This window comes from Carcharodon carcharias, chromosome 11 (assembly GCF_017639515.1).
Source record: "Carcharodon carcharias isolate sCarCar2 chromosome 11, sCarCar2.pri, whole genome shotgun sequence".
NCBI lineage: Eukaryota > Metazoa > Chordata > Chondrichthyes > Lamniformes > Lamnidae > Carcharodon > Carcharodon carcharias.
This window is the reverse complement of record NC_054477.1, coordinates 72,800,213-72,810,916: the sequence shown is the minus strand read 5'-3', so window position 1 is coordinate 72,810,916 and position 10,704 is coordinate 72,800,213. Positions and strand designations below refer to the sequence as shown.

At 50.8% G+C, this 10,704-nt stretch overlaps 1 protein-coding gene across 1 annotated transcript; it reads right to left on the bottom strand.

Annotated features, from left to right (window-relative positions):
- Positions 1–4,377: 4,377 nt before the first annotated feature.
- LOC121283893 (histone H2A-like) lies at positions 4,378–4,767 on the bottom strand. Its single transcript, XM_041198696.1, has one exon. The coding sequence runs from the start codon at positions 4,765–4,767 to the stop codon at positions 4,378–4,380; it is 390 nt and encodes a 129-aa protein (XP_041054630.1).
- Between the last annotated feature and the right edge of the window lie 5,937 nt (positions 4,768–10,704).

Below are 10,704 nucleotides of genomic sequence, written 5' to 3'. Positions count from 1 at the left end.
TCTCTATCTCTCCGCCCCCCACACACACACCTTAAACCAGCTTATATTTCAGCTCTTTCCTGGACTCGAACTCAAGTTCTGTCGAAGGGTCATGAGGACTCGAAACGTCAACTCTTTTCTTCTCCGCCGATGCTGTCAGACCTGCTGAGTTTTTCCAGGTAATTCTGTTTTTGTTTTGTTTTGGATTTCCAGCATCCGCAGTTTTTTTGTTTTTATATATATATATATAAAGGACAAAGGGAGTGTTAATGGTAGTGGTGAGGATGAAAAAAGGTGCTGATAGTGGCAAAGGTAAGAAAGCAGAATGTGATAATAGCAGAACAAGGGCCAGCACTCTGAAAACAACAACATGAACAAGTAACAGATGGCCCTTTTGGGGAGGGGGCAGTGGTGGGGAAAAAAAAAGATAGAAAATGGGATAGAGGGTGGTAGAAAAGGAGATAAAACCATGGATAAATGAATAAAAATAAAAGTGGATAGAAAATAAAAATGAATGCAGAAAAAAGGGGGTAAAAAAGGGGGTGAGGATAGAGGGAAGAGGTCATGGTCTAAATTGTTGAACTCAGTGTTAAATCCAGAAGGCTGTAAAGTTCTCATAGTGGAGCTGACAGATGTGTGCAACCACACTCCAGAACCTCTGAAGGCACCTCTCGCATTGCCTTTCGCTCATCTGTAGATAGCCGCACTGTCTGCGATATACCTGTGGTTGGGCCAATGTTCGCCGTCACACTGGCCCCTGGTCACCAGCATCTTGACTTTTTTGTGGCCTCACTGCCTCTTACTGCTCAGGCCATTGCTCCTCCTGGCCCTGTGCCAACTTGAGACAGGTCCTCCTTCTTCTCTTCTGGATGAGAGCCAACAGAAAGGTAGGGTTGCCTGGACCCTGAATCATCTAGGCCATTGTCAACTGTGAACAAATTGAAGTAATTAATCTAGTGAGCATATTCTTTACAGGTTTTCCTCCATCTCAGAGCCACCGAGCCAGTGCAAAGCCCTGTACCTGTCTTCCGTTCAGACATGGCTCCCCACCTACTCACCCCTTCCAGGTGAAGGACATCCTGGAGGAACAGAGATGAGTGTTCCTCTCATTCATAGATTACTGTGCATAGAGACATTGCTCTTTGATGGCTGTGATGAAAGCCACGTGTAAGAACCCTCCCTCAAGCAATATTCAGTTTACCTCCATTACCCTCGAGACTCTATGGTGAGTCCATTGTCCTGGCAGCATAGAAGGACTAACCACATGAATCCCTGGTCAGCCATGACCATTCACCTGGGAGGATGAAGGTTTGGAGTCAGGAGTTGGCTGCCATCCATCAGCCGTGCCCCTTGGAGGCATCCACCTCCCTCCCGCCCTTCATCCCTGCCTCTGACTGCAGCACATGGCAAATCGCACAGAATGAACAGCAGCTCCTGATCTTGCGGGATCTCAATGTCATGAGACCCATGAGTCAAGAACAAACCTGCACCCGTGTGGGCTTCATCATGGGGAAGAGGACACAACTGAGCATGATTGTCATCCAATTGCCTCATGATCATTAGTCAGCCAATTGTGCTGTCCTTGAACTCCACCACCTGAAAAGACCTTCCTCCCACTATGAGGCATTGTAATTTTAAACCAACTGTGTTGCATTGTTGTTACTCAAAAAATGCTGTACGTTAATTTTCAGGCTCGCAACCACTATCTTCTACCCTTCCCCTTTCACCATCCCAACCTCCCCACCCCCATCATCTTTAACTCATTCAGTGTCACCACTCCTCTCCCCTCTGTCACCCTTGGACCACCCTTGTTACCCTGGGCCCTATATCCATCTCTGTCAACTTGCCTTCTCTTCCCTCTGAGCCAACACCCATGACCTTCCCTATGCCCACACTGACCCTGACCCCTCCTATTATCCACCTTATAGTCCACCTCTGTAATCCAACTATCAGTCAGGACCTGTCACCCTACCTCATCACACTCCTCTCTCTGACTGTGACTGTCCAACTTCCAGGACCCCACTGTGGACAGGATTGAACCCGCCCTATGGAACCATCTCTCTCCAACCATCCTCCCCCTCTCCCACCCAGCCACAGGGTCCCACACCCACCACAAAAGACCCTTACCTCAATCCCACATTGCTGCACCCGCACATTCCCTCGCTGCCTCACCTCTTCCCTGGACATTCTCTCCTGCTTTCCATCCTTTGGCTGCCTGTCATGTCCAGACTCCACTCCCCCCTCTCCCCAGTTCCATCTTTAGCCTGCCTCCTGTTTCCAGCCTCCACTCCACCCTAGCTTCCTTCCACCCATAGCCTGCCTCCCACGTCCAGCCTTTGTGCTGCTTTTCCTATTGGCACCTAATATAAGTCAAGTTGGGTGAGTGGTCCCCAAAGAGGTGAAAACAGCTTCTACTCACCTCAAAGTCATGGAAGAAGTCAGGCTAGCCAGGTGCAGGCCACTTAGACACAGTTGTAAATGTGAACGTCCTAATCTCTCGCTGGTGGGGAACTTAATTCAGACAAGGTGGCCTTTAATAAGCATGCATGACATGATATGTGCATGGAAAATGTCTTCCTGACATTGTCCATCAGGAAGTTCAACCCACCTTTAAAGTCCTGAGAACAGAATTCTTATAGTGCACCGTGCCGTCAGGAAACTGATTTTTGACCTCGTGCCAAATTAAATTGCCCTGCCAGCCAAGCTTCCCACTGCTGGTGAGACTGGAACCTTCCACCCACGGTCTGTAGACCCTCTCCGGTGGGTAACTTCTTTGCTGCGCAGGAAGCTGGTTAATTGCCCCTCTTCACCCTTCCCCTCTGTCCCCTCCCTCCCCCGAGGCTGGCGTACTTGCTGCTCTTGCTGGTGCCCCACTGCCCATTACAGCAACTCTCTCCTCTTTGGCTGCTTCATCCTTACACAAAAACTTAGCAAAACCAACAAATTTAACTACCTGCCCAACTCGTGAATGCACAATATCCTCCCACTGTACCTACAACCCTTCTCAATATCTGGATCCAAGGGAGGGTGTTGGGCTTTTGTATCAACATCTTTCCATCTGATATTCCAATCCCTCCCACCTCCAACCTGTCTCTAGTGGGCTGGGAAAACTCAGCTTGTGGAGTCTTTTTCCATCAAGTAGTCAATTGTTGTTGGAGATATTAAAAAATGTCAATTTTTTTCCCCTATGTCTTTTTTACTCTCTCCTAATCCAGTCTTTCTTTCCCTTTATTTATTTATTTTTCTGTATCAGGTATGACTTTGAATTCACCCACTTCTTCATCCCCCCTTTATTTCATTCTCAATCCTTAATTGGTTAATCAGCATTGCTGTTGGTCCTACCATTCACTGAGGTTCCAGATGCTCTGCTATCTTCATCATACCGGTATCAACTAACATTTCCAATCACTTTTGAACTGAATGATACAGGAGAAAAATCTTAGTATCCAGATAGACTGTGAGCTCTTAGATACCGTGAGCTTCCCTGCTATATCTAACTCAGGTCCAATGGCTTTTAAAAAGGAAGAAAATAAATAATTAAGTAGGTTTTTAAACAGCAAGGGAAAAGGAAATCAGTGGTACCTCTTTCAGAAAGTCAACAAGGGCTCAAATGAGTCAAGTGGCTGGAACTTTTAATGAGTCCATGGGACCAATTTTTACTTTATGCATACATTAGGTAATGGCCAGTTCAACTGACGAGAGGCCCGAGCCAATATAGGGGTCAAGCCTCACTCTGCAACCAATCAAGGAGCAGTGAGCGCTGATAAAGATAGGCAGAAATTCCAGCAACTCCTCCATGGAACTGAGCCAGAGTAATGAATTAAAGAGATGGAGCTGATTGTTAGGACGACAAGGTTTTTAGATCAGCAAGCAGAGAGTTACAAGGGCCTGAATTTTTCATTCCTCAGGTGTGTGCGATTGGTGTGCCCAGAAGCGGTCAGGGAATGGATGCCCGGTTGTGATTGGCCCCCGACCGCGACCTCACAGTGGCTATCCAATTAACGGCCAGCCAGTGTGAAACGTGTGCTGAGAAATGCTCAGCGCTGCCTGGGTGGGGGCGGAAAGAGGGCAGGCACCGACCTAACTGAGGGTGCAGGTGAGCGCTTCCTGTGAGCTCCCCTGAAGGCAGACAGCTGCCCCAGGGAGCTGCAGACGTCCACAGAATAAAGCAAACAACAAAAATGCTGCAAAATATGTCCGTGCAACGCAATCAAGCACCTGAAAGCATACCTCATTAAAAACCAATCCTCAGGTATCCCTTTTTATTTCTCCACGGAGATTTCATCTCACCTTGGATCGAGCTTTGAGCAAAACTATGAATGCCAATTGGGAGAATGGCCCGCCTGCCAACTGTAAATGTGTGTTTTGTGGATTTGATCTGTTCCCAGTGTCTCCCCTTCAGGCGTAAACCTTGCTGGGGTGCCCGGTTTTCTTGGGCAGCAGCACAGCCTGGATGTTGGGCAGGACCCCACCCTGGGCTATGGTGACCCCGCCCAGCAGCTTATTGAGCTCCTCATCGTTGCGGATGGCGAGCTGCAGGTGGCGGGGGATGATGAGGGTCTTCTTGTTGTCCCGGGCCGCGTTGCCGGCCAGCTTGAGGATCTCGGCCGTCAGGTACTCAAGGACGGCAGCCAGGTAGACGGGGGCTCCGGCCCCGACCCGCTCGGCATAGTGGCCCTTGCGCAGCAGCCGGTGGATACGGCCGACGGGGAACTGGAGCCCGACTCTGGAGGAGCGAGTCTTGGCCTTGGCGAGCCCTTTGCCTCCGGTTTTACCGCGACCGGACATTCTGCTCTCACCCTCGCTGAAGGTCTGGACCAATGTTAGATCAATTGTAATTGTGGACAGGCCATGTAAAATCGCTGTTAATTGCATCATTAATGGGCTTAATTGTGGGCAGGTGCATTACTGTCACGCGCACCCGCCGAGCAAAATATCATGCAAGTGTGCAATGCGGTCAGGATGTTTGCCTGATGTCATCTCGCATTATTTCACGCCCTTTTGGATCGGGCGCGCGCCTGCCCACGGAATGTGAATTTCAAGCCAAGGCTTTTGCTAAATCTGTCCACAGAAAAATCAGTGCTATTTTGCTTCTGGCCACATTTTCTGTTGGCTGCAGGGGTCCCCTAAAAGAATTTTGATAAGATTTGGCGCAACTGGGCAGAACTTGTATGATACACACTGGGAAAAATTTTCTGGATGGCGAGGAGCGGAGCGGAGTGGGAATGGGTGCAGCCGGGCATGGACCTGATCGCCGCTTGCGATTGGGTCTGTGCCACCATTTCAAGTGGGCGGGCCGATTAAGGCCCGTCCAGCGTGCTTCATGACTCCAGTGCATAGCGGGAGTGGGCAGGTGGCAGCGGGCGCACTCAGTCCACCGGGTCCAATGCCGACCCAGCAGCCTGTATAAAGGAAGGCCTGGCAGCTTTGGAAAGGTTGCTCACAATAGCTGGGCAAAGGGCTCTGCAGAGGGGCGATGGAGGTTATGCAAGTCTGGAGGCTAAGCCATCAGGGCAGGACAGACCGGAGGGTAGAGCGGGAGGGCCATGTGCCCCTCATTTTTCTGATGATTACCTTGCTGCCCTCCTTTAGGAGGTGGCAGCATGGCGGGAGGTGCTGGTTCCCCAGGGGGGAAGGAGGAGGACCCCCCCATATGATGAAACGTGCCTGAGAGGAGGTAGTGGAGGTGGCGGAGGTGGTGAGCTCCCGTGACGTGGTGCGGTGCACCTGATCCAGTGTCGCAAGCGCTTCAACGACTTGTTGCTCTCTGGAAGGGTGAAGGCGATGTTGGCATTGGTCACTTAACCCAGCAGGTTGGCTTTCCCCCCTGCTGCACCCCACCCACCCCAAGTCTGAGTGTAGTGACTGCATTGAATCATTGACGACATGCGTCCTTCGCTGAGTGGGCCGGCAGATATTGCCCATGTCGAGGTAACCCTGAGAGATGGGTTCTGTGCCCTCAGCATGTGGTACACTGAGACCCACATGACTGGTTTGGGGGCAACCTGGAGGAGTACATCTAGGCGCTGTGCTGGAACTGCTGGACATGTCCAAGTCAGGGTGATGACATGCTGGGAGGGGAACTTCAAGGTGGCGTGGCAATGAACCATCTGCTGCCCTCTGCGCTCCATGTACTTGCGCCTCCTTGCTATGGAAGGATATACCATGTGGTGCCTAACGTGATGTAGGCAGCATGTGGCCAAGGGAGTGGTGGGGGGGTTTTGGAGCAGGTCAAGTATCGTTGTGTGAGCGTTCGGCAGCAGAGGGGTAAGGAGGCTCTGGAGCCCTGATGTGTCCCACTCAGGTTGGGGTCGGCCGTGCGCGAAGAGAGTCCATGTACAATTTGCATAAATCAATGCTCGTCTCTAATTTTCATGAGAAGAATGCTCATTATACTGCAGATCATGTGAGGACTGGTGGTGGCCAAGCACAGTTAACCATTCTCAGAGCAGGAGGCTTTGGATTTGGAGAGGTGCCATGTGCCCAGGTCCACCGGTGTCAGTGAGGTTGGGTGCCACGGCCAGGTATGAATGCCCAGCAGTGAGATCAGCATCATTCTCCCAACAGCCATGACAGTGCTGAATGTTAAAGCAACATGGCTTGATCATTGATAAAAACAAAAAAACTGCGGATGCTGGAAATCCAAAACAAAAACAGAATTACCTGGAAAAACTCAGCAGGTCTGGCAGCATCGGCGGAGAAGAAAAGAGTTGACGTTTCGAGTCCTCATGACCCTTCGACAGAACTTGAGTTCGAGTCCAGGAATCACTGCTTGTTTGTCGCTACAACCACACCAACCCCCTCCACCTCTCTGTCTCTCTATCTCTCCGCCCCCCACACACACACCTTAAACCAGCTTATATTTCAGCTCTTTCCTGGACTCGAACTCAAGTTCTGTCGAAGGGTCATGAGGACTCGAAACGTCAACTCTTTTCTTCTCCGCCGATGCTGCCAGACCTGCTGAGTTTTTCCAGGTAATTCTGTTTTTGTTATGGCTTGATCATTGCTTACAGAAGGATGAGCGCATAATGATCCGGGGGACAGGGATACACTTTGTCATTGTCTCAACATTAACTGATCCAATGTCCTTCTTCTTCCTTTCAGCATCAGCGGAGCAGGGTCAGGAGGAGGAGCAGCAGAAGCCCCCTCTCACACCTGAGGGCCCTGAAGTCTCACCAGCATCACACCAGTTAGATCATCGGCTAGTTTCCTGGGCCACAGTGGTGACGGCACTTCACAGTCGCTGGAGGAGCTGGCAGAGACAGAGAGTGCCAATAGCGCCAGCAGTTGAAGGACTGCAGGAGACCAGGCACATGCCCAGTCAGTGCCCGATGATGTGCCTCTGGAGTCATCCATGACGCAGCAGCTGCAGGAAATGCAGCCGGGTGTGTGGGAGCATCTGGGGGAGATACATGAGGCTATGCTTGGCTTGGACTCCATGGTGAAGGAGTCTATGCAGACAATCGCCGAAGTAATGAGCCTCGTGGTCGAGCACCATGCGTCCTCCATGGAGAGGTTCCTCCAGGAGACCCATCAGAGCTTCCTGGGGATGCGCTCTGACCAACAAGCCCTCACATTGGCATTGAACTCAGCTGGTCAGTGCCAATTTGGGAGATGGTGTGGGCACCAATTTTCCCAGCTCGGTGCCCATCCATCCACAGTGAGCAGGGAGGTCCGAACCGCCAACACATTGGCACAGCAGCTGCCTGTCGTCTTTGCGGGTACCTCTCAGGGTGACAGTAGCATCCAGTGAGGCTGCGATGACTGGGAAGATGCCAGTTGTGGAACTGGCAGTTCCCTCCCAGGCAGGGGCAGCACAGGCTCCATGGGCCAGAGGACGACCGCCAAGGTAATCGAGGTGAACAGGACAGTCAAGTGAGCAGGCTGTCTTAGATGCCACTCCCAGCGATGGGGCAGCACCAAGACGTTGCACCTGGAAATGTAAACATAAGGCACCTTAGGCACACCATGGGTTTATCACTGGTGATTTTGTGTTGACCCGAGATGAGGTCTTTATGATTTGCTTTGAATTGAAACACCCTTGTCTTTTTGTTTCATTAAGGTTCTTTGCCTGTGATGTTAAATTCAGACTTGTGACCATGGCTCAGGGTGCCTCTTTTCTTCTGCATGTGTATGGCTTCCAAAAATGTGAAGAGTGCTTTATGGGACATTCAGCTTTATTAACAAGACCTCTTAGTTACTGTTCCTAACCTGGAAGATTTGGCACTTAGGTATTGAGTATGGAGTCGACAGCCAAGGCTTGTCCTGGAGGTCCATCTGTGGTGTGCTAGCTGAAGGTTTGTTGGATTAAAGCCTCCTGGGTGTCCCTGCCAGCCTGCAGTATGCCCGGGTCAGCATCTACCGCCTCATCATTTCCCTGTGCATCCTCATCCTCGGACTCACTGCTGGATTCATCATCCACTTCATCCCCCCTTTCCAGCGCAAGATTGTGGAGAGTGCAGCATGCAACCACCATCACTGAGACACGATCTGGGGGGTACTGGAGTGTGGCCCCCCAAGCGGTCCAGGCATCGGAAGTGCATCTTGAGAAGACCGATGGCTCTCTCCACCACAGCCCTTGTGGAGGTGTGGCTCCTACTGTACCACTGCTCAGCTTCTGTTCTTGGATGGCGGAGACATCATAAGCCACCTTCTGAGGGGATAGCCCTTGTCACCCAGCAGCCATCCATCCAGCGGGTTGGAGCAGTGAAGATCTTCGACACTTGGGAGTTTCTGAGGATGTAGGCACCATGGGAACTACCTTGCACAGACTTGTAGAATCAGCATCCTGTGATCACACACCATCTGCACGTTCATGGAGTGGAAGCCCTTCCTGTTGACAAAGGCACCGGGCTCACCTGCTGGCGCCTTGATGGCCACATGTGTACAGTCTATTGCACCCTGGACGTGAGGGAAGCCAGCAATAGCCACGAAGCCTCTGGCTTGCTGTGTCCGGCTTGCCTGTTCTCAGCGGTACTGGATGAAGGTTAATGCAAGCCTAAACAGAGCATCTGTAACCTGCTTGACACAAGTGTGGACAACTGATTGGGAGACACCGCAAAGATCACCCACCAAGCCCTGGATGGAGCCAAAGGCGTAGAAGTGGAGGGCAAATGTGAGCTTCAGAGCCGCTGGCATGAGGTGTCCACCCAGACAATTAGCGGCGATCTCAGGCCCAATCATCTGACAGACTGTCTCCCTTGAGAGATGGATCCTCCTTCGGCACTGCACCACAGACATATTGAGGTGGCTGCTTCGCCGCCTGTATGCCCTGGCAGCATGATAGTGGCGTCTTCTGTGGCCCCTTCTACCTTGGTCTACCAATTGGCCCTGTGACCCTTGTGCCTGTGCCTGTCCTCCCAAAGGTGGCTCCCCTGGAGGCTAAATGTGTACCCCTGGCCTCCTCCCCCTTCTAGCCCTCCTGTCCTCCTCAGAGGAGGTGCCTCCAGTGGAGAGTTCAGCTCCCATTCCCAGGCTATGGGAAGGCTTCCAGAAACCTGCAGGCCCAAAAAAGATTCCTTACTGCAGATTCAAACCTCAGGTCAGCTATCAATGGATACGGTGGGAAGAATTTTTGCATGTCCACACATAAGATGACGCGCAGTGATGTCGGGCAAGTGTCCTGACGTCACCGCGCACCATTGCAATTTGCGGAATAAAAATTCCTCACTGTATCCATTGATAGCTGGCCTGAGGTTTAGGAGTCCAGACAAAGCAGCTGGTATGTGTTTTGAAGTATTGCAGATTACACAGGCAAGTTTCAAAAACTTTGAGAAATGAATATTTGAGAGAGCACACTCGTGACCTCAGTGAGCCCTCTTATCCCACCCGTGGATGAGATTTATACAAATGTGTCCTACCCGCCTGCTCAATGCGCCCATGTGCCAACCCAAATATTGCATGAGTGCCAAAAAATCAGCATCGATTGGTGAGTCAAGGGCCTTAAGTGGCCCGTTAATTAATGGTGGGTTCGCAGCAGATATCATCAGGCGCCCACCCATCCAAATATCGCAATGTCGCGCGACGGCACCACGTGTCATTTTAGGCATGGACGTGCGAAAATTCTGCCCATTGTATCCATTGATAGCTCAAAATTGTAATGGGGTCCTACATTTGGGGTTTGTAGGCTCCCACCAGCCTGGGCTATCCTTTTTTGTGAAGGCCTTTTGCAAAATGGTGGTGGGCAGATCATAACAAGAAAGGAAAATAAAGGCCCTGTGCCAAGATATTGGTGAGTGCCCCATTCCTGCACACAGCTGCCTTCAAAATCGGAGCCAATGTGTGAGAAAAAGTCATGCATTCATATAGTGCATTGCCATGTCTCTGAAAAACAGTTCAAGGGTTTCATGCATTCAATCTTGGTTTTCAAAAGGGAATTGGGTAACCATCTGAAGGAAAAATATATGCAGGGCTATGGTGATAGGATGGAGGAGTGGGAGTAGCTAAATCGTTCTTGCAGAAAGCCATCACCAGCTTGATGGGCTCAATGGGATTCTTCTGCGCTGCATGTAGCTATTATATGGTTGGGATTTTCTTGTCCCACCCACTGCTGGACTGAAAATTCCTGCTTAAAGTCAACGGACCTTTTACTTGTCCGTCAAATTTTCCATTCCGCCTGCGACGATTCCTGCCACATGTGGGTCCAGAAAATCCCTGCCCATGATTCTATGATGATTTACTTGAAGTGCAGTAAATTATAGCATACATAATTATGGTAGCCAGCTT